This window comes from Leptonychotes weddellii, chromosome 9, assembly GCF_054177405.1.
Source record: "Leptonychotes weddellii isolate Sample4059 chromosome 9, ASM5417740v2, whole genome shotgun sequence".
Taxonomy (NCBI): Eukaryota; Metazoa; Chordata; class Mammalia; order Carnivora; family Phocidae; genus Leptonychotes; species Leptonychotes weddellii.
Window position 1 is genome coordinate 118,111,934 of NC_138377.1, and position 23,640 is coordinate 118,135,573.

Sequence of the window (23,640 nt, forward strand, 5' to 3'; positions counted from 1 at the left end):
CGCTCTTCGCGGATTACCTCACATGGGTGCTTTTATTACAACGATTTTACAGATAAGGAAATTGAGGCCCAGAGTGGTGAAGAGCTTGAGCTCAGGTCATAGGACGTGGCAGAGTCAGGACTTGAACTGGGACCCCTCTGGGCCCCCTCTGATGCCAGAGTTTGTGCTCTGTGTCCCACCACCCCACTAAAAAGGCAATCTGAAAGAAGTCTGGAAAAAGATTTTTGTTTGTTTTAATTATACAGCAAGTGGAGGATTCCGGAAAGGTTTCCAGTATAGAGTTTGCTTCCCGAACGTCACCACCTTCCTGGTCACCTCACCTTCTCCTTGTCCGCTGACAGGAAATGCACCATCTGTTCTCCTGTGGGAGACTCCTCGTGTCCATCCTTCTCTTCCAGTCCCACAGCCACCACCTTTGTCCTGGCCTCACCACACCTCTGGATTATTACCCTCCCGGCCATGAAAACTTCTACCTAGTTTCATTGTTCCCAGGTTTTCTCTTAAAAACCAGGTCACCTATCCCCGCCAGGGAGATCTTTCTAGATCCCTGCTCTGTGTGACACACTGCTCTGCTCACTTCAACAACTGTCATGGCTCCCTTTGCTCAAAGGAGGATTCCCAGTCCCTGCGCAGGGCATTCGGACTGACTGCTCTTCACTTCCCCACTGTATCACTCTAAGTCTCCCTTCTTGGATTGACCGCCGTAGGCAGGTGCTTCACCGCTGCCCAAACAAGCTAAGTCATGTTCTCCTCCATGACTTTGCTGATCCTTGGTCTCCAGCGTTCAGTGGCCTCCTCTCCTTCTGGCTTCTCTAAGCCCTTTTCTGACCTTGACAGTCTCCAACCTCTAGGATGCTGTTCCGGCACATCCTAGCCCATAACGACCTGTCCCTCTTCTGAACCCCCTGGGAGAGCCTACGATTGTGACGTCTTCAGCATCAATCTCGTTTACTGTGAAATGAGTTTGTAATAATAGTCCTTGCCTCATAGGATTGTTGTCCTGGTTAAAAGACCAGGATACGCATGATACACTCAGTCTAGTCCCTGGCACAAAGCCACAAGGCAAGTTTTATAAAAGATATTATTAGTAATAATTAAGATTGTCATTTTTATTATTGCATGATGCTTTGCATTGTTCCATCTGACTCTTCCATGAGGGGTGGATGTCTTGAGAATGGGGCTCAGGTCATGTCATATCTATCACATTGCCTGAAGCACCAGAGATTCTGGGGGATGTTTGTGGAGGATGGGTGCACAAAGCCTAACCTGGGGGTCAGAGGCTTGATGCTACTCTTGGCTGTGTAGACAACTCACGTGTGACCTTGACTTGTCTCTTTGGAGTCCAGTCTCTTCCCATTGTACCCACTCCCTAAGGTTCTCTGTGAACCTGCTTCAAATCCAATCCCTGACGGTCAGTTCTGTGTGTTAACTTGGACACCTTTTTTAATCCTCCCTAACCCTCAGTTTTCTGCATCAATGAAATGGAGAGAATGGTTTTGCTTCACAATTGGCTGTGAGGATAAACAATTATTGCTTTTCAGTTAATAGGTGCTCTCGTGCTTATTCTGTTATTGCTCGTTAGGTGATAAATACTTGGCTTGTTAATGTTGTTGAGTGAATTCATTTCCTGGGGCTGCCTTAACCAAGTACAACAAAGTGGGTGGCTTAAATGAAGAAATTTACTGTCTCATGGTTCTGAAGGCTAGAAATCTGAAATCAGGGTTGGTTTCTTCGGAGGGCAGTGAGGGAGACTTCTCTTCTAGCTTCGGGTGGCCTCAGGCATTCCTTGGTTTGTAGATGGCGCTCTCCCCGTGTCATGTCATCTTCGCTCTATTCAGATCGGTGTCTGAGTCCAAATTTCCCCTTTTTATAAGGTCACCAGTCATCCTGGATTAGAGTCCACCCTAATGATATCATCTTAACTCAATTACTTCTAGAAAGACCGTATTTCCAAATAAGGTCACATTCTGAGGTACTGGGTTTAGAACTTCAATATACCTTCTTGGGGATTCACATTTCAACCCATAACATTGAAAGTGATTAATGGTTGTATTCTCTGGAAAATGCTTTGCTGGAAAAATAACTTGGCCTTTCTCAATGGAAGAGAAAACGACCCCACAACACCCAACAGTGACTCCTCCCTACTCGAATGCACTTGCCATTCGCAGAAGCTCATTTCACGGAATCAGATGAGTGGAATTGGCATTGACAAAGATCTCCTTCTTTCCACAAAGCGAGTCCCACGACCTCTGCCCCTTGTGACATTTCCCACATATACTTTTAGAATTGCAAATCTATCATTTCTGGTTCATGACATTTTTTGCAGAGCCCCCCCAGGATGGAAATAACACACCAGATCTCAGGCAGTTGGCATTCTTTCTCTGTTTTTTTTTTATAGCACTCTGCAAAACTCTCATGCTGTTTACATGTGATTTATATTCCTCCTGTGGTTCCTAAATGGATATAATAAAAACAGATTTAGAATATTAATCTGACATGATTCAGGCCAGCATGGTCCAATACAAATTTATTTACTGGGGATGATGAAAAATCTGAAAAGATAAAGTGAGAATCAGTCCTTAGTAAATCTTTCTTGCTGTCTCTTACGACACTGTTCCTGAGAAGGCCGTCCACTGGAGTTCTTGGGATATTTGTGGAAAATGTAGGTTTCCAGGTCCCACCTACCACTCTGCAAGTTCTGCATCTTTGGAGGAGGGGTCCTGGGATTTGCATTTCTAATAAGTCCCTCAAGCCCCTGTGGTTCTGGCCCACCCTTCGTTTGAGAACCACTCGTCTCCGGCATCGCCCAGAAGAAATATATATATATTTTTAAGATTTTATTTATTTATTTGAGAGAGAGCACATGAGAGGGGGGAGGGTCAGAGGGAAAAGCAGACTCTCTGCTGAGCAGGGAGCCCGATGTGGGACTTGATTCTGGGACTCCAGGATCATGACCTGAGCCAAAGGCAGTTGCTTAACCAACTGAGCCACCCAGGTGCCCCTGTGTTTTGTTTTGTTTTTTCCCTGTGTTTTGTTTTTGAGTCACTGAGTTCCAGAGCTGGAGTCTGTCCAGGGCTGAAGGTGAAGAGAGCCAGGCAGGTAGACGTGGGGCAGGGGGATGAGTGTGTCCAGTCCATTGTGGGATGGCATCTGCTGAGCGTGGATTTCAGATGGGACAGGGAGGCCTGTAAAGGTTGACAACACACACACAACAGTAGGTGGGTTGAGCTGCGAAGTGAGTCTCTGGCAGCCCCAGGGAAGGGGTCCAGCAGCCAGGGAGAGCTGAAGTGGGAGGGGCCCTGCCTCCACCCCTGAGGGTTGCTCAGGGAGCAGCTGGGCCTCCGTGTCCCTCTGGGGAGCTGTGTGAAAACTCAGACCCCTGAGCTTGAACCAGCCCCTCTGCATGCTCGGGAATCTGCATTCTAAAGCCCTCCAGGTGATCTATGTGACAGTCCCCCTGAATAGCGTTTGGGAAGCACAGGGACCATGGAAAGAACTGACTTTGGGAATCAGTGGGTCTGGCATTGAGTCTTCATTGTTTGATCTTGACCTAACTCCAGCTGAGCCACAGTTTCTTTATCTGTAAAATGAAAGTACAAATACTTTCTTCTTTTTGTTTTGATCGTTGTGACAGTTAGGGAGAAGGGACATGACACATTTAGCACAATTTCTGGCACACAGTAGGCTTCATGAAGTGGTGGCTCCAAACCTTTCGAGAACTGAGATTCGAAGGATGTGATTGGGACAGGGTGTGCCAGTCGCTGGGCGTGAGTATCAGCAGGTGGCCTCGGGGATTGGCTTTGGCTCTGACAATACTGGGTCCTGGTTTCTACAATTGGGACTAGGGAAAAAAAAGAGTGGCAATCATGTCAAGGCTAAAATAATATTTCACATGCAGGTCCCAAGCATTTTATGAACAACCTTATGAGGTAGCTAGTATTATTATCCCCATTTTACAGATGAGAAAACAGAGCCTCAGAGAGACATGAGCATGGTCACACAGCCCTGATGTGGCAGCATGAAGCTTTCCGGCTCTGGGTCTTCAGCAGCTTTTCCTCCCTAGTTAAGCCAAGTACGAGGTCAGAGGAGCCCTCAAACCATCAAAGTGCCGAGTCTCCAAGTGAGCCAGGCCTTCGGAGAAATGGTCCTGAAGGTTTGCCACAGCATTCTAGATATAAAATCGTATAGCCACGTCATAACAAAGTTAGAAAAGCTGGCATTTTTCTAACAGAAGCTGAGCTATAATAAATCTGTCCTGTTGCCAAAGGCTTGATAAATTCTAACAAAATCCCATAACACAATATCGTCTTGTATTGAGAATCCCTTGCCCACTTTCTGCTTCCTTCTCATGTAAGAGTTGACCCTTTTCATAGGTTAATCAGCACCTCCAAAGACCTCTCTGACTACTGTTGTTTCTTCCCTTCCCCTTTGTCTCACTGATTCAGTCCTTATTCATTTGATACAAATCCAAATGTCTAATCAAGATTTCCTCCACCTAGCACCTGAAGCGCTGGCATGTGTAAACATATTTGTATAATTCTGAGAGTATTTTAAGAATTTCTGCATTTTGTAACACTCCTCTCTCCCTTTTCTCTACTCCCAGGGCATAACCTTCAGTAGCAGAACAAATCAGGCCAGCTAGCAAGCTGCCAAGTCCTGTGGGCTCCTTGTCAAGGAAAACAGCTGACCCCATTTCTAATCAACCTCTCCCCACATAGCTCTGCTGGGTCACTGAAGGAGACCAGACCAGAATTTGAAACTTTCCAAAAACTTCCAATATACACTGAATGCAAAAGGATACTTACATTGTCTTTGCATAAATCTGCTCTGTTTGGGAGATAAGGGGGAGAATCACCCAAGAAGTCACACGAACAGATTCTACCTTGAACGCCTCTGCACATATAATGGGTGATGGTTATAGAAACAGCCCAAACCTCTACCACAGTGCAAGAGATATAGCTCGAGAGGCGACCTGGCAGTCCCGGAACCAAGGAATGGATGACTACAAGTATCAGGACAACTATGAGGGGTATGCCCCCAATGATGGCTATTACCGTGGCAATGAGTCCAACCCAGAGGAGGATGCACAGAGCGATGTTACAGAAGGCCATGACGAGGAGGATGAGATCTATGAGGGCGAGTACCAGGGCATCCCTCACCCAGATGATGTCAAGCCCAAGCAGGCCAAGATGGCACCCTCCAGGGCAGATGGCCTTCGGGGCCAGGCCGACCTGATGGCCGAGAGGATGGAAGATGAGGAGCAGTTGGCCCACCAGTATGAGACCATCATTGATGAGTGTGGCCACGGGCGTTTCCAATGGATCCTCTTTTTTGTCTTGGGTTTGGCTCTGATGGCTGATGGGGTGGAGGTGTTCGTGGTGAGTTTTGTCCTGCCCAGTGCAGAGAAGGACATGTGTCTGTCCAGTTCCAAAAAAGGAATGCTTGGTAAGTAGAAATTTCCAAAGATCCTTCTCTTTGTGACATTAAATTATGAAGGGGAAAGAGCAGTTAAATTTATATAGTACCTGTCACTATTGGGCACCTTAAATCTATCACGATGCCCTTGCAATGCTCTCATTTTACCTTTAAGGCATTTTTATCTCAGAGAAAATTAATTGGCTCAAGTTTACCCAGTTAATAAGTATTAGAGCTTGGATCCCTGCTCAGGTCTGTCTGACTCTCAAGTTCTTCGTTCTTTTTCCAAATCTTATTGCCTTTTTGAGAGTCAGAGCTCTCTCATCTTCATATTAAACCACCTTCCATATTGAAACGGCAAATACATTTTGTGAGTGGTAGGCCAGAAAGCTTCTTCCTCTCAGCCCTCTCTGTGTCCTTCTAGAATCTGATGGCGTCTGCTCCCGGTTTCTCTTGTATGTAAGTGTCAGTGGGCTAACTGCCCATGTACCTTGGGGATGCATGCTGGGCTGAGCTTACCCCCACATCCCCTGCAGGCCACTGGGAATCACACTGTGAAGCACAGATGGATTCCAAAGGATGGAAGACCAGCCTTGCAAATCAGTAATAGACTGGTACCGTGAGAGCCAAGCCTCAGATATCAGGGCCTGAGACAAAGAGGATTTTGTGAAGTTAGAGAGAGGATGGGTACCAATGGTGTGGTGTAGAAGCGATTCATCATAATACAGACAAGGATTTGTGTTGATCATTAAATGTCTTGGAAACATATCCATTCTCTAAATGTAAAGTCCATGCAATTGATTATTTAGCAAACATACAGTTATTGAGAACTTACTATGAGTCATGTTCTTAAGAACCCTCAAGAACTCAAAACCTGTCTAACGACTTAATTCATTCACCCAATAAATATTTATTATGTGTATACTGTGTGCCAGTCTCTGTGCTCAGCCCTTGGGAAGAAAATATTGAACCAGATAGACATGGTCCTTGCCTCTCAAGGGACTCACACACAGCAGGACAAACAGGCATTAACAGACACAGAGAGTTATTCAATTACTGTAGAGATAAGTGCTATGAAATACTTTGTAGGACTCTCTTCTCTAGTACTTGCTTTAAAGAAAGCATTGACACCAAAGAAAGCAGGGGCACCTAGGTGGTGCAGTCAGTTAGGCATCTGACTCTTGGTTTTGGATCAGGTCCTGATCTCAGGGTCCTGATCTCAGGGTCGTGAGATTGAGCCCCTCATTAGGCTCTGTGCTCAGTGTGGAGTCTGCTTCAGATTCTCTCTCTCTCCCTTTGCCCCTCCCACTCATGCTAAAATTTCCCACTAAAATAAATAAATCTTAAAAAAAAAAAAAGCAACTGTTGGCAAACATTTTCTATAAAGACCCAGATAGTAAATATTTTAGGCTTTGCAGGTCCAGATAGTCTCTGTTACCACTACTCAACTCTGCCTCGGTAGCACAAAAGCAGCTATAGACAACACACATGGGCATAACTGTGTTCCAATAAAACTTTATTTATGAAAAAAGACAAAGGGCCAGATCTAGCCTATGGGTTGTAGTTTGCCAGCCCTGATTTAAAGCCCCTCTAAATAAGATTGGGATATAATATAAACACCTGCAATAAAGAGTTGTTCCTGGAAGCTTTTAAAGTTTGTTTAATCCATTTATGCTTAACTAAAGGGCCATTTAAAATGATTAAACTGTGTCGTATATGACCAGTAGGGAACCGAAAGAGACTGAGTATGTACAAACAGAAGGAATGACTTAAGGAGCAAGGCTATCACCCAAAATTTTTAAACACCATTAGAATTTTAGTTGCTTTTTAAAATTGTATTTTTATTGAAAAAATTCTGCTTTGTGCTTTTAAGTTCAAATCCTTTTTTTTTTTTTTTTTTTTGGTAAGGGCAAAAAACAAAACAAACCCCAAGTCCCAAACAAAACCATACAGTCCCCAATTTATTTAAACATTTGCAAGGCCTTAATTTGCTTTGTGGTATTCTCAACTGAAACCCTGGGTCCCTGTTAGGCCAAATTGGCAATGTCAGTAACGATTTCACGCCTCTTGGTCTCTCTACCACGTCAGTTTCTGGCAACCTCATTAACAGAGCTGCAGCATGGTTGGAGCTCCTGATGGCTCCCAGGGCAAATGTTCAGAGTCAAGGGAACGTGGTCCTAATCTAGAGAGCTCATATTTGTGCAATTTTGCTTTTGGTGTTTGCCAAGAAGACGTTATGACTCAGCCCAAGAATGGCAGGCAGACTACCTGAGCAGAGATGGACTTCCTATGCACTTATGGGCCCCCCTGTGTGGTCAAGGAAGTGGATCCGGGTGGTAGATGATGGGAAGGTCTCCAGGGACCAGCATTTCCACACGCTGTTTCATCTGACCTTCATGGTCACCATGGCGGTTAGAGGAGTTTCACCCCATTTGTACCTGTCAGGGAACATGGAGAGCTATATCCTAGGTTACATAGAAATTGCTGGAGCTGAGATTTTAACCCAGGTTTGTCTGATTTCAAAGTCTGCTCTCATTCTGTTCCAGCATTCTGCCTTTCTCTCCTACATGGTCTTTGGAAAAGAGGTCGTGCCATGGGGCAGGCCTTCTTTCCATGTCATCAAGCACCCCGTAGATTGCTTAGAGGAACATAGATTGCTTCCAACAGAGAGGTGGCATGGTGTGAGAAATGATGCTGTGGGTGCTAGAGTCTGGCCACTAGGGTTTGGCCACTGGCTATGCCATTTACCTTGGGCGAGTCATAAATTCTCTTTGTTTCCCATATGTGGAATAGGGTAATAATACTTTTTTTTTTGGTGAGGACTAAATGAGATAGAGCTGGTAAAGCAACCAACCCTGCATAAGGACTAAACAACTGTTAGTTCTTGCTATTTTGTATCTTGACATTCTCCTTCCCTGCATTTGGGACAAATTATAGTTGCAATGACATAATGGGGTGGCATGCACCCTGGAGCCAGGCAGCCTGGGTTTGAGTCCTTGCCCTGCCAATTCTTAGGGTGATTTGGGGAAAGTGGCTTAGCTTCTCTGTGCCTTGGTTTCCTTGTCTGCAAAATGGAGATGACAATGGGATTTACTTTATAGGGTTTTGTGAGGATTCAATGAGTTCTATGCATTTAACTTGCCTAAAACAGTGCTTGCACATAATTGGTGCTCAAGATATCTTAGTTGTTTTGTTATTATTATTATTGTTTATTATATATAGTTGTTATTGTTACTAAACTGATGACTTGGTAATGATGAGCCACCCAAATTCAGGGCTAGATATTCTCAGGTGATGACATTGCCCATTTTTTTCAGGCCAAATTATTTTTTACAGGCTTTTAAGCTGCCCTACGTGGGCTGGTGACAAGGCCCCCTCTCTTCTGTGCTAACCCAGTTCTTTCTCTCTTTCTTTTCCCTGTATGTGTGTGTGTGTGTGTATGTGCATGCTTGTGTGTGTTTAAGATTTAATTTTTTTAGGGCAGTTTTAGGTTCACAGCCAAATTTTGAGAAGGTACAGAGATGTCCTGCATGGCTCTGTCCTTATAGACATGCCTTATATCTCTCCCCATTACCGATATCCACCCCCCACCAAAGTGAAACATTTGTTATAATTGTTTAACCTATGTGGACACATAATTGTGACCCAAAACTTGTACTTGACTTTCAATTTAGGGCTCACTCTTGGTGTTAAATGGTCAATGCATTTGGATGAATGTATAATGACATGTATCTATGATTATAGTATCATACAAGGTACTTTCACTACCCTAAAAAACCCACTGTGCTCTGCCCATTCAGCCCTTCCCTGACTCCAATCCCTGGAAACATCTGATTTTTTTTTATTGTTTCCATAAGGTTGTGCCTTTTCCAGAATATTCTATAGTTGGATCATACAATATGTAGCCTTTTACATTGGTTTCTTTCAATTAGTAATGTGCATTTAAATTTCTTTCATGTTTTTTCATGGATTGATAGCTCATGTCTTTTTAGTGCTGAATACAATCCCATTGTCTGGATGTACCGCAGTTTATTTATCCATTCACCTGCTGAAGGACATCTTGGTTGCTTCCAAGTTTGACAACTAGAATAAAGCTGCTATAAACACCTGCATGCAGATTTTTGTGTGGACATAGCTTTTCAACTCCTCTGGATAAATACCAAGGAGTGTGATTGCTGGATCATATGATAAGAATACATTTGGTTTTGTAAGAAATGGCCAAACTGTCTTCCAAAGTGGCTGTACCATTTTGCATTCCCGCCAACCATTGTTGAGACTTCCTGTTGCTCCACATCCTGGCCAGCCTTTAGCATCCTTGGTGTTCTGGTTTTTGGCCATTCTTATAGGTGTGTTTCCTTGTTGTTTTAACTTGCCTTTCCCTGAGGACATACCACATGGAGCATCTTTTCATATACTTATTTACCAAATATGTATCTTCTTCTGTGAGTGTCTGTTAAGGTGATAGCCCATTTTTAAATTAGGTTGTTCCCATATTGTTTTAGGAGTTCTTTGTATGTTTCAGGTAACAGTCGTTTAACAAGATGTGTCTTTTGCAGACATTTTCTTCCAGTCTGTGACTTTGTCTTCTCATTCTCTTCTTGACTCCTGAACTTTTAGAAAGATGAGAGTTGAGCTCCTTCAAGTGCTGCATTTTAGTGGGTCACTCATCTAGAATTGTCTCACTTGGGGAAGAAATAGTCTGTGAAAATATTGTTAGCATTGAAGGCCCTGCCCTGCTTACTGTCAAGTGGTTGGTCTCCTTCAAGACAAGGAGAATGCATTCATTTGTTAATTAAAATCTTCCTGCATTATTATTTTTAAAACTACTGAATATTATCACGTGCCTGGGATTCCCTCTGGCTGATGGCCACACAAAGCAGGCAACTCATAGAACTCAGTGAGTTTTATTCTTTTATATATGTGTGCTAACTTATTAACATTATTACGTGAAGGGCGTCTTGGTAGTTTATTATAAAACAAGAAGGAAAACTCTGCATACTACTTTTCTGGACTAAGAAGTATTTTTCATGGAATAAAACTACTTTGTTTTCAAAACCACTACTTCCTTACAAACAGTATATCAAAGAAAATCAATGCAAGCCCAGTGCTTTCAGTAACTGTTTTCAAAGTGCGTTTCAGAACATTTCAAGAATAGATGGCTCTAGCAAGGCCTGTCTGCACACTGCAGGACAGAGCAAAATGCTTTTATTTATTTAAAGTCCATTTTAAAAAGTTAAAAATTGGGGAAGGGGGGAGGTATGCAATACTTAATGTCCAACTGTACCATGTATTTGATTAAATTTATTTTTTTTTGCAGTTTTACATTCTGCTTTTTTAAAATTTAAATTCAGTTAGTGAACATAGAGTACATCCTTGGTTTTTGGTGTAGTGTTCAACGATTTCATTAGTTGTATGTAACACCCCGTGCTCTGCTTTTTTTTTTAACACAAGTGTAGTTGACACAGATCAATGAGTTTTATTCTAAAGGCAGAACTAGAGCTCACACAAAAGATATAAAATATAAAACAGCATGGGGCACTTGCAGTGTCACATCCGATATTATCCTTTTGGCCCAAAGATGAAGAAAACAAAGGCCTTATAAGGGATGGAGCCTGAGATCAGGCTGCTCTGAAGTCTTTCTCTGAGATTCCATGATCTTAGGGTGGTGGACGAATGAATTCACATTTCTTTTTAATGCCCTTTCAGGTCCCATTGATGTATATTCCAGTTATATGTAAAAAAATCATTCAAAGAATTGACGTTAAAGGTAGGTAGTTCAGGATCGTGTTTGGTGTTTTCCAATGACACCCACTTGTTGGCATCTCAGTGCCTTGTTCCCTTGCATTTAATGTTGGGGATACCGATAGCATCCTCCTTTGCCTGCTTTGGGTCCACTGACGCCAAAGTTTCTCCACAATTGCAAAAATACTCCTTAAGCAGCTGGATTTAAAGTGGACTCTTCCCATCTTCCTGCTGCCCAAAAGAAAGAGAGTCCCATTTTCAGGCAAAAGTTTCATTTTTGCCTTCAGGATTTTGATTTCCTGGAAGGGTCTAGTTGCTTGGCATGTATTTTATTGGCTCTTAGTTTTTCTTGCCATCTGCAGTGTGACAGCTCAGGGAGTCCTATTCTTCAGGCAGTAATTTAGAACCTCACAAGGGACCCTGGGGCTTGGTGTCTGCATGAGCTATAGGGCAGACGCAGAGCAATGTCACACGGGATGGATTCATTAGAATAAATTTTGAGCTCGATTTCCACAGCAGCTCAGAGGTGCCCTTACTCCTCTGCTGTCACGGAAAATTATCCTTTAATTGTTTTATGTGTGAATTCGAGGTGAATATCAGGGCAGAACATGTGATTTATGAACTACTTTTTCATTAGCTCTGAATTCAGAGTATCAGTTCCTGAAGGGAAGGCCACTCTGGACCCCTGGCCCTGGCACAAAATATGTGCACAGTAAATACTTACCTACCACCGTGAAAATAAATACTAATGATGGTGAAATCCACTGCTAGGAATATGTGTGTGTGTGTGTGTGTGTTTTATTTATATCAGTTGTTCTTATTTAGATTTTTTAGATGATGGGATTCTTTAGAAGAAAAGCTAAGGGATTCCTGACCGCCATATTTCGGCTTGATTCCACAGGCAATGGGGGGCTGTTTAATGAGGAGCTATCAAACGCCTTTGAGGAAGAGGATGACGAGTTGGGACCTGTGTTTTAGGAGGGTCACTCTGCTCCAGGGGTTTTGGTACTGGGTGTGGTTCTAGAGGATGAGAGTCTGAATTATTCTGGAGCTTCTGGAATTGACTCTCTAATCTGATTCGATATAGACACGATTGACTATTCCAGTAGTAAAGACATCACTGATCGCCCCGGGTGTGATGTGGCAACAGAGATACTCAAACTATCATCCTTGGATACTCCTAATGAAACACTTCAAAGAGGCAAGGTGACCACGTACAGAATCCCTTGGACCTTTTTGTCCAACTAATGAGTAAAATGAGCTTGGTGGAGTCAGAGCAGCAATCAGACCAGTCTGACTTGTGGAGACTGTGGTGTTTCCAGAAGTGAAACAGGTCAGAAGCGTACTAAATTCTCACTTGTTCTGTATAAGCAGAAAAATTCTAGGTAACGTGAACAAAACTCCAACTTGTATCATAAGAACAGCGTCATGTCCATTTCCAGACTTGAGCCAGTTTACAGCCCCAGAACCCCTGAACGAGGAAGAGGCTGAGTCTCCTTGAGGAAGGATCCTGGTACACTGAAAACATGCTTTCTCCCAGTCTTTCCAACTGTGCACTGGGGAAAAGGAAATAATCAGACCTTGTGAAGATGACGGGACATTGGCTGTGAACTGGCTCTAATTCCAGGGGACCCAAACATCTCTGTGGTCCACCAGGCAGAGTGGGGGCTCATGGAGGTAGGTGATCAATGGAGACTTAGCTCAGGTCCCTCTCACAGTGGGCTCAGTGGGTCCCGAAACCCTCCTGTGGTTATTCCCCCAGTTCTGGAATGTGTCATTGGGGTAGACCTACTGAGCAACTGGCAAACCCCCACACTGATGAAGAATGGATTGTCAGGGAAACTAGAGGTAGGAGAGATGGCAGAAGATTACTAGAATAGTCCAGGGGAGAAATATGCAGTCTCTGGACTGGTATGTAGAGGAAGTAGTAGATGCCATGTGAGTGTTTTGAAAAATTAAGATTTTTATATAGAGCTTTAAAATATTTCTGCTGTAAGTACCATTTTTCTTGTTTAATTTATGCAAGGAAGGAAGCAGAGGACCTAGGCAAAGAAGATAGCCCCTCTCTAAGAGATTTACACTTTTCCACGGCTGGTTGTATGTATTATAAAATCAGTGCATTCATAGCAAAGGGTTGACTATTACAAAGCTGATGAGTAAATCCAGTATTTTTGTAGCCAACATACAATGAATAAAAACAATTTTCTGTACAACCAACCAACCCACCAGCCAACCATCCATCCAAAAAACCAGCATCGTGTTCTCAAGATGAAGAGGGTTTTTTTCATAATTAACCAAGGGGGTTTGAAAAAAAATAAATCTTACAAGGAGAACTTCTTGCAAAGAAAACCCTCACTTTCATGATGTGAGATACAGATTAAATATGGATTTAGCTTTGAGTGAGGCACTTTCCCACTTGTCTACAGGTGTTTCAGTTTCTGTGCCTTTCCACTTCTGCATCAAAGGATAGCACCTACCTCTGTCTCAAAGCACTTGTGTCAACCACTTCAAATTATTAACTGCTGGTGCAAATTTGTGGATCCTGGGTTATACTCTGATTTTAATCTAGATTGAATCAAAGATATTTGGAGCTTATGTATGTGTAGTTTTTAGTTTTACTTGGAGTAAATATAGCATTGTCTGGAGAGAGAGGGAGGAGAGACAGAGATAGAGACACAGAGAGAGAAAGGAGAACGCAGCAGAGAATGGTATTTAGCTCCCCGGGTTGCTGGGAGAATTAAATGGAATAGCTCAGGCTAACCGTGCAGCTCGGGATGTGCACACAGTAGGTGCTTAGTCAGTATTCATCCTGCTCCTCTGATCCATCTGCAAAACCTGATGTTTTAGCTTCTCACTTGTTTTAACCTTGGTTAGGGTAAGGATAGCTCAGCAGATTCTTTCTATTCTGCTTACAGAACATCTCCTTTGGCAATAAGACCTCCAAAGACTTGAAGGATTTTTTTTTTCCTCCATGGTTATATGCACATTCCTTGAGACCTTGTAAATAAAAGATGTTTGGTAACTATCGACTTACTAATTATTAACATAAAAATGTTGTAGTTATTTATTTATATTGACCTCCCTGTATTTATATTGTCCCTACCGTGGAAAACTTCAGCAGATAAAAAAAACTCATAAGGCTCTTAATCCACATATTTGAAAATATAATTCCCAGACCATGAAAAATACAACAGGAATGAATGAGGGGGAATTCTTAAATAAACTGGTGTATTTATTGCAAATGGAGGGGAAGTTGCAGGGCTGGGCAAGGGCTCACAAATGCCTTCCTTCAATCCCATCCCGTATTTCACCCATCCCTCCACCCACCTCCATTCTGGTCACCAGCAGTTTGTTCTCTATAATTAAGAGTCTGATTCTTGGTTTGCCTCTCTCTCTTCTCTTTTTTTCCCTTTCCTCGTTTGTTTTTTTCTTAAATTCCACATATCAGTGAAATCATATGGTATTTGTCTTTCTCTGACTAACTCGTTTCACTTAGCATAATACTCTCTAGATCCATCCATGTCATTGCAAATGACAAGAGTTCATTCTTTTCGTGGCTGAGTAATATTCCATTGTGTACATATACCACTGATTCAAAGGGAAACATGCACCCCAATGTATATATAGCAGCATTATCTACAAATGCCAAATTATGGGAGCAGCCCAATTGTCCATTGATTGATGAATGGATAAAGAAGATGTGATATGTATATTTCAAGAGGGAGGGGAAATAGACCCCATCTCCTGATTGGTTCTGGAGAGCAGGGAGGAGGAGGGACCAGAAATATTGCTGAGCCATTTTGTGTGGTACAGTCAGCGACTGACTGTTTTTTTTTTTTTTTTTAAAGATTTATGTATTTATTTGAGATAGAATGAGAGAGAGAGCATGAGAGGGAGGAGGGTCAGAGGGAGAAATAGACTCCCTGCTGAGCAGGGAGCCTGATGCAGGGCTTGATCCCGGGACTCCTGGATCATGACCAGAGCCGAAGGCAGACGCTTATCCGACTGAGCCACCCAGGTGTCCCAGCGACTGACTGTTTTGAACCAGTTCTCTGGGTGGCCCCTCTCAACAGCACACATCATTGCCATTTGGGGGCTAGGTAATTCTTTGCTCTGGGGCCCTGTCCTGGGCATTCAAGGCTATTAACAGGATCCCAGGCCTTTACCCCACCAGATGCCTGAAGCACCCAACTCCCACTTATGACAACAAAACTATATCCAGATGTTGCCAGATGTCCCCTGGGGAGGGGTGGGGGTGAGGGTGAGGGAATCAGCTCCAGCGGAGAACCACTTCTAGATGAGTATTCTCAGCCCTGGCTGCCCATTAGGTCACCTGAGGAGCTGTTAAAAAGAAACAGGCCCCGCTCTAGAATAATCAAGTCAGAATCTCTACGGGGGAGGTGTGAGCATGGGCATTTGCTAACAGCTTCCTGGTGATTCCAGGGTGCAGCCAGGTACGAGAGCTAAGTATTTTACAGAATCTCAGAGGTAGTGGGAGCTGCTGAGAGGTCAGGGTTTTGCTTGTTATGCTCTGTAGGAACTGTCCCCAAAAGGCTTCCTTCTTATGTTTGTGATGATGGTTGGGATGTTTGCATGCACCTTGACCAGCATGAAAAAATGGGGTTGCATCCAAAAACCACATTTCCTTTTGCACGGTGCTTTACAGATCTTCAGTGGTGTTCATGGATATTCTGAATTTTAAATTACCCCATGAGACGGTCAGAGTGATAATCCCCCATTTACATGATGAGGGAAATGATGTCGGAGATCCTAGGGGATACATGCTGGCCGGCAGTTCAGTTCCTAAAGCCGTTTTCCTGTCCTATTTGTTACTCACTGCCACTCATCTTCACCGGGGGCTACTTTCTAGTAATGAGGCTGGGCAGTTCTTTTCTCTTGCACAGATGTATTCAGAAAACCAAAGGAGAACCAATGCTAAAAAGTCAGTTATTTCCCAGTGCCTGGTACAACCTCTGTGAACTTTCTTCTAATTTGAAAGCCAATTATAATAATTATACTGCCACCACCAAGGGCTATAATCTGATAATATATCTTCCCTTGCAACCATTCTGTACTAGGCATTTTATATATGACATTTCTCATCCTTTTAGCAACCTGCAAGGAAAGCATTGTTTTCAGCATTTTACAGATGGGAAAAGTTAGGCTTCAAGAGGTTGAAGTAACTTGTCAAAAGTAGTTAGTGATACATCTAGGATTTGAGACCAGTGATTAGGTCTGATTTCAAAGTCTATTGCTTCTCCTTTCCCTTGCTGTCCCATCCGTGGAAGTTGTTTCTAAGTGCCTATTAACCTTAAACAACGTTTTATGTGAAATGCGTCACTCCAGTATGATGCGAGCATGGGGCCCCCTTGGGAGTGCTGGAGTGGGGTACAGCCCATCTCTGTAGGTGAGAGCAGGATGTAGTCCATGTCCCAACCAGCTGCACCAGAAAGGCAGGTGCTGATTTTACTGGGGATTCACAGCAGTCCCTGAGGCATAGACCATCAGCCCAAGTAGACTGTCCAGGGAGTGAAGAACAACACTGTCCTCCTGTATCAGGCCATGGAAGGGCTCCTAAAGAATGATCCATCACCCTGTAGAGACCAGAGCAGTAAAGGTGAAAAGAACTCCCCCATGCCCCCACTGCCAAGAATCACGTCAGATGTGGAGTTCACAACTGCTCAGCTAAAATGGTCCTTTGTAGGCCAGTGGGTGTAAAAATCCCTCTTTATGGCACAAGCCCAGATGAGCTGGTTTTCACTTTGCAAAGGATTGTTTTAGTTTCCAGAAAAAGTCTCAGATAGTATCAGGGCAGGGAAGAGGGAAGGGAGAGTCAGATAGATGGTCCTGGGATTGTAATCACCTTTGACATGCCCCATGGGATCCACTGAACAGACTGAACACCTTCCGCTCCATGGGGGCTACCTGGGGCTGCTCAAACATGCAAAATGAACATTTTCTGTTTCACTGCTGGAATTTTTGCTGACTGAGAGGCATGCATCAATCTCTGCTGGGGATGCGTAGGAAATGTCCCAGAGAAGTTTCACCCTTTCCTTGGGCCCTCTGCCTCACCTCTCTTGAGTCCCAGAAAAGGAAGTGTTATCCTTGAAAGGAGATGTGATGACAAATTATAAGGCATAAGACATTAATTATAACATTATGGAGTCATCTAATACTAGAAGTGAAAGGGATGAAGGAAAACTCCTAGCATCCCCTTCATTTCTAATTGGAGGAAACTGAGCCCCAAGAGCAAGTGAGTTGGTCAAGGTCAGATACTCTGAGACTGGAGCCTGGGACCCCTGAGGCCTGGCACAGAGCTCTTTCCTCTATAACAAGTTGTCTTGTCTTTTGCTCTTAAGGAAGACTATACAAATCAATCAGATGGTCTTTTATCTATGATTTCTTTTTTAAGAGGCGGTATGTGTCTCGGATGCGTTCAGTTGCTGATAACAGTGGCTTTGAATCGTAGAAGTGTTTATTATTTACTTATCAAGAATTCCCAAATTAGGTGGTTCCAGGGGTGGGTCAGTGGTTCACTGACATCAGGGCATAAGGCCTGGCATCTCTGTCATCCTCCTTCCCTTTTCTTCATGGTCACAAGATGATCACTGTAGCTCTAAACTCTCCATCCTCCCGTACTGGCTTTCCAAGCACAAAGTAAGAGATGGTGGCAAGAAAGTGCTATTTCTGCTTTTATTAGGCACAAAAATATTGCCCAGAAGCCTCTGACAAATATCCCCATATGTCTTATTGCTCTCCTGAATAAATCACTGGCGAGAGGAATAGGATGAAGATGGCCATCTTAAATTAACTATGATCCACCCCCTAAGGTTGAGTATGTACATAGGGGGGCAATTTCTCTGAACATATTTTAATACCTAAGTGCCCCCTTCTTCTGTCTCCAGCTCACTCTGTATAGTTTTCCAGCCCCTACCGATGTTCAGCCTTGAGGACACCTTCTAGTTTCCCTGGTGCCTGCCCCCCAACTCCCCCCGCTGGTCCTTCCCAGTCTCTGCTGCTGGCTTCTCCTCATCTTTCTGACCCTTAAACATTGGAACATTTCAGCACTCGGTCCTGGGATCTCTTCTCTATTGCCCTTTCTTTGGGGGCTCTGGTCATCTCTGTTTTAAATACCATCCATTCTCTTGACTCTACTTTTATTTATTTTTTCTTTTTATGTTCTTGATATGTTTGGAGTAAAATATGTTTTTTTTTAAATTTTATTTTATGTTAGTCACCATACATTACATCATTAGTTTTTGATGTAGGTTCCATGATTCGTTGTTTGCATATAACACCCAGCGCTCCATGCAATACATGCCCTCCTCTAGTGGACAGAAACCTTACTAGTGACCTGAATCCTTTCTGTTGCCTTTGCTCCTGCTATGGCTGTGGGCTTGTCTTCCACTCATCAAAGACATGGCCAGGGATCTGAGGTCTGGTCTCCTCACAGGCTCATGGCTTGGCCCAGGATGTTGCTTCGTGGCTTAAGCTTGGTCACACACACACAGCTGGGAGGGTGAAGTCTCCAGGCTGCCTCACAGGGTCTGTATTTCCCATAAGTATGGTTGGAGAGAGAGCCCCTTCCTGACTTAAGGTCTTACCCTTACATGATGTTGCTAAAGCAAGGGGCTTCTGTCCCTCAGACTCCCCAGTCTGTCTGCAAACTTCCATCTTTGGACCTGTTGGTCACACGCAGAATCTAGAACTTCCAGAAGGGGTAATTCTACTCTTCCATAGGGCTGTGGCTTCTCCTGAGCTGAAGGGCCAGATGTGAGTGAGTGTGATGCATCCTCAGCCAGAGCGACAAATGCTTTATCCAACCCAGGTATCCCTGAATAGTCCTGGTGTATCTTCTCTTGGGGGTTACTCCATAATCTGGGTCATTGATGAATCACTCAACTGCAAGCCTGGATTTCTTCCATCAGACATCAGAAAACTGTGGTCAGAGAGGAAAACTCTTAATCTCAATTTCTTCATCTGTTAAATCAAGATATTAATACTTCCCTCACACTGTTGGAATGGCAAATTGGAAGTATTACTTATGTCACCTACTGTAGTACTTAGCACGTGGTAGGAGCTAAACAGACACTAACTAGTTCCTTTGTTCCTTCCTTTCTCCTCTGCCCATTTGTTTCTAAGTAAATATGTTATGTGAAATTTGGGGAAGAGTTTCAACTTTTAATAGATTAGGAAAGTTAACCTACTTCCAAAGATTCATTCACTTGAGCTTATTGGACACATAAAGTACTAGAAAATTCCAACATCGTGATTGCCAGATTGGTTTTCACTTGACAAACCTTTTCACGAGCCAAACCTTTTCTGTGCCAAGTACCTGGATCCAAAAGAAAGTGTTTATTCATCCCAGAAGTTTCCAAGCATCCACATGTCATATACACACAGAACTTGGCTCACTTCATCGAATGCATCTGATCTAATGGAGGTGTGCAGATAGATAGCCTGATGTTCTTCCATGACTTAATACCGAAGTGAGACTTCACTAGGGGATTCCCGCATACATTAAATCTTTAGCACATTAACCTCCCAGGCCCTGGTCCAAGAAAATATTGCCCTTTTAAAAGGTATATTTGGTTGAATAATAAAGAAATGGAATGGAGATAGTTCATTTGGAAAGTGCTGATTTTGATCCCTGAAAAGCACAGTCCAATAAATGAGTGGTTGCAGGGAAAGGGAGCTTAGAATCCTCCCAGGATAATTAATGCATTTAATTTCTATGTATTCAAGCAAAAAAAAAAATTAGAAATGGCTTCTTTTCCTTGGTTAATTGTGTACTTCATCCTATTGCCTCTGATGCTCAGAGGGTATATTCTGTTTACATGAAAAGCATCTCTAGAGATCCCAAGAGGTTTGTGATATGTACAAGCTCTCAGTAAGGAAATTTGGCATCATGTCTCAAGAGCCACAAACTCATTGAGCCCCTTTGACTTCATGATTTCATTTCTTGGAATCAATTCTGAACAAATGACCAGCAAGGCAGACAAGGACATATGCACAAAGATGTTCTTTGTGGAGTTATTTATCAAATGGAAAATAGGTCCTGAAACTTCCAATACAGAATGATCTCAACCATGTAAATAGAATATGTCATTGTATGTGGACAAGTAGAAATACAAAGACTAAAACAAGCTATAACAACAGCTTGGGGTGGACAGTTTTTGCTTTCACTTCTCTACTTTTTTATTTTTCAGATTTTTCTATAGTGATTATGAATTATTTTTTTATTCCTAGGATGAATTTTAATGGAGTGCTTACAAAGTGCCAGCCTCTGAGCTGTATGCTAGAGACACAGAGAGAATTTCACTTGAACAAAGCCAACACAGTCCCTTCTTCCAGGAGTCTGTGGTCTGAGGGATTGGACCTATGTTGAAGAAATAAATGTATAATGGCAAACAGACATATGTGATAGGAGGGAAGGAACAGTATGTTGGTGGAGTACCGCAGGGAGGACAGAATTTCCTTTAGAACAGGGGTTCTGGAAACTATGGCCTGTTTTTGTTTGTACATTTTTAAAGGATTGTTAAGAAGAAGAAGAAGTCACAGAGACCATAGGACATCTGCAAAGTAAACTATTAACAAGTGAACTATGTTTCTCTGGCCCTTTAACAGAAAAAGTTTGAGTCCTAGTTTGGAAAGAACATCAGGGATGCCTCTCGAAGGAGATGACAATCAACTTGGCAGCTTAAGTATGAGTTAGCAAAAAGAAAAAAAACAATTCCCAGCGAAGTTTTATTAGAGGAAACTTGAAAAATGTTTTTTTTTTCTTTTTAAGCTTCAGTTTTTTTTTTAAAGATTTTATTTATTTATTTGACAGAGAGAGACACAGCGAGAGAGGAGAGAGGGAACATAAGCAGGGGGAGTGGGAGAGGAAGCAGGCTTCCCGCCGAGCAGAGAGCCCCATGCGGGGCTCGATCCCAGGACCCTGGGATCATGACCTGAGCCGAAGGCAGACCCTTAACGACTGAGCCACCCAGGTACCCCTGAAAAATGTTTTAGTTAAAAAAAGCTTTTTATTGGAACCTGGCTTCTGCTTCAGGTATAGAGAGAGGGAGGTGCGTTTAAAGGGCATGCTACTATAAATAAGTTTCTTCTGCTAGTCTCTGTCCTCTTGCCTCCAATTCCTTTAACATATGGTTGGTTTGATTTTAAAATACCACCAACTTGTTTTCATTTTTCTAATTGCGTGGCTTTCTTAGGTCACAGCCGGTTCTCCGCTGCCCTGCTCATAACCACAGTAGCAACCTTTATTAATTGTGCATTTACTTTTGTGCCAGGCATCCTGCTAGGTACTTTCAATCCGCTGTGCCATGTCATCCTAACAACTCCGCAAGATGAGCACTATCATCTGACTTTTATAAAGAAGGAGCAATGATCAGGGAAGCTGAATGGGTTGCCTGAGGTCATGCTGCGGGTAATTCACGGAGCCAGGATTAGGAGCCGGATCGTCTCGCTTTCAAGACTGGGCTCTCCCTCGGTGTGGGCTCCTCCTTCTTCCACGGAGGCATATTTCACTTCCTCTGGCCTTTCTCATCCTCCCACATCCACCTCCTTTTGCCCCCCTCCCCCCTACTCTGCAAGTAACAGTTTTGGTTTTTAATTTCCTTAAAAAGCTCATGTATTGGGGGGCATTTCCTTAATATGCCAGCGAGCTTGTGGAGTGGAACTGAAGGATGATAAAGTTTCCAGCTTTCTAGCTAGTCCCTTCTCTGCTTCGTGCTAAAGTAATTTTTGATAACTCCATTGCATTTCAATTTTCCAAATTTATTGTCTTAATTTCCTCTGTTAAAGACAGATTTTAAATGAGTTTAATAGCACAGCTATTTCAGAGGCATTGTTAATTTTATATTTCTCTTCTCTCTGGATCCGCCCTTCTTCCCTCCATTCTTCCTTGTCAGAGCCTGCCAACAAGTGCGGAGGAGGAAAAACTTCTTCCCTCAGCCCTCCCGGCAGCAGGCCCTGTGAATTAAACTGACAAAAGACAGATTAGCAAGGGAAAAACAGTTTATTAGCACGTGCAATGCACTGAGGCAGGTGCCATTCCAAGGGATGGTTAGGACTTTGGTCTTAGCAGCTTCACAAAGAACAATACATTTGTAGAGAAGGAACAAGGACAAAGGAAAAGGGTTGTAGGCTTAGGCTTCGCTGGGTGGCAAACGGGGCAAACTGACCAAAGACGAGGTTGTTTTAGGAAGGATTGTTCTGTCGGTCCCTCGTGGTCCTGTCTCTGGGCTGGTAAGCACCTGTGGTGATTAAAAGCCACATCAAAAACTAATGATGTATTGTACGGTGACTAACATAACATAATAAAATTAAAAAATAAATAAATAAAAGCCTAAGCCTGCTTTTCAGGCAAATGTGCAGGAGGGCAGGGAGCTTTCTCTTGGAGTCTGTGGTTTCTCAACCATCTTCAGCTCAAAATAATCCTTAGGCCAAAACGGCACGTTTTGGGGGCAGCATATTCTGATCCCCTGCAACGGCATTTTGAAAAGCTCTTCTTATTCTCTCTAGTTCCTCCTCTGCCTTGGACAGTGAGTAGCAAAAGCACCAGGCTCAGAGCCAGGAGACCAGAAGCCCAGTGCCAGCAGGGAACTTCCAGGAGAGTCTCTGACCTGATCTGGGGCTCAGCATCCTCAGCTAGCGAAGCGAAGGAGTCGGATTCAATATCGAATCTCCATGCTACATCAGTTTGCCAACGTGTCTGCATCGGTCAGGGCGTAGTCAGGAGATACAACTCATACCAGTTATTGGAACAGAGAGAATTGAATATAAAAAATGATGAGTGGGGTGAGTGAAACGTGTTGATAAACGATACTGAGATAGTGGATGCAGGCAGCAGCTCCCTCCCCGGGACTGCGGGGAAAAAAGGGAAGAGAATGGAATTATTATACCTCAAAAGCTCAGAAAAGGGAGCTCAGGGAGCTATAACTCAGATCTCTAGAGAGGGGACCCTCGCTGGCTGGTGTTGGTGTGGGAGTGGAGGGGAGAGCAGGATGTAGCTGCTTCTGCTAATTGGACCCAGCTGCTCCCGTGTGGCACGGCCTTGCTCCTGCCTGGTGAACAAAGCTGGGGTGGAATTCATAGGAACAGAAAGCACAGGTCCCTTCTTCCTGCTCCAGCCTTTCAGCGCCCCCCTCTAGTGCCCCCTAGTGGCAGGACCTAGCAGCGCCTGGCCGGCAATGTGCAGGTGTTTGTGGACAAAATAGGAAGGGTGGTTTCGGGGCTGAATGACAATAGTTTAATAACTGACACAACGTTCATGGTTGAGATTGCACACTGGTGGTCTAGGAGCTACTTTTGGCCACTGGCCACGTATGATCCATAGACGTGTCTCTTGTGGCATTCATGATAGTTTAATCAAACGTGTGTCTGGGTTAATTTTTAAAATCTGAACATGTGCTTCCTGGGAAGCCCACACAACTTTATCGTTCATGATTTACATTTTTAAAAGGCAAATGAGTAGGAAGG

At 43.4% G+C, this 23,640-nt stretch overlaps 1 protein-coding gene across 5 annotated transcripts in view; it reads left to right on the top strand.

Annotated features, from left to right (window-relative positions):
- The window catches only part of LOC102733802 (synaptic vesicle glycoprotein 2B-like), a 147,913-nt gene that overhangs the window by 104,346 nt on the left and 19,927 nt on the right, over positions 1 to 23,640 (top strand). For all 5 annotated transcript variants that reach the window (XM_081831630.1, XM_081831631.1, XM_081831628.1 and 2 more), the window contains one exon: positions 4,604 to 5,445. In XM_081831630.1, the coding sequence (XP_081687756.1) occupies positions 4,905 to 5,445 (541 nt within the window). In that variant the 5' untranslated portion in view covers positions 4,604 to 4,904. The remainder of the gene's footprint in view (positions 1 to 4,603; positions 5,446 to 23,640) is intronic.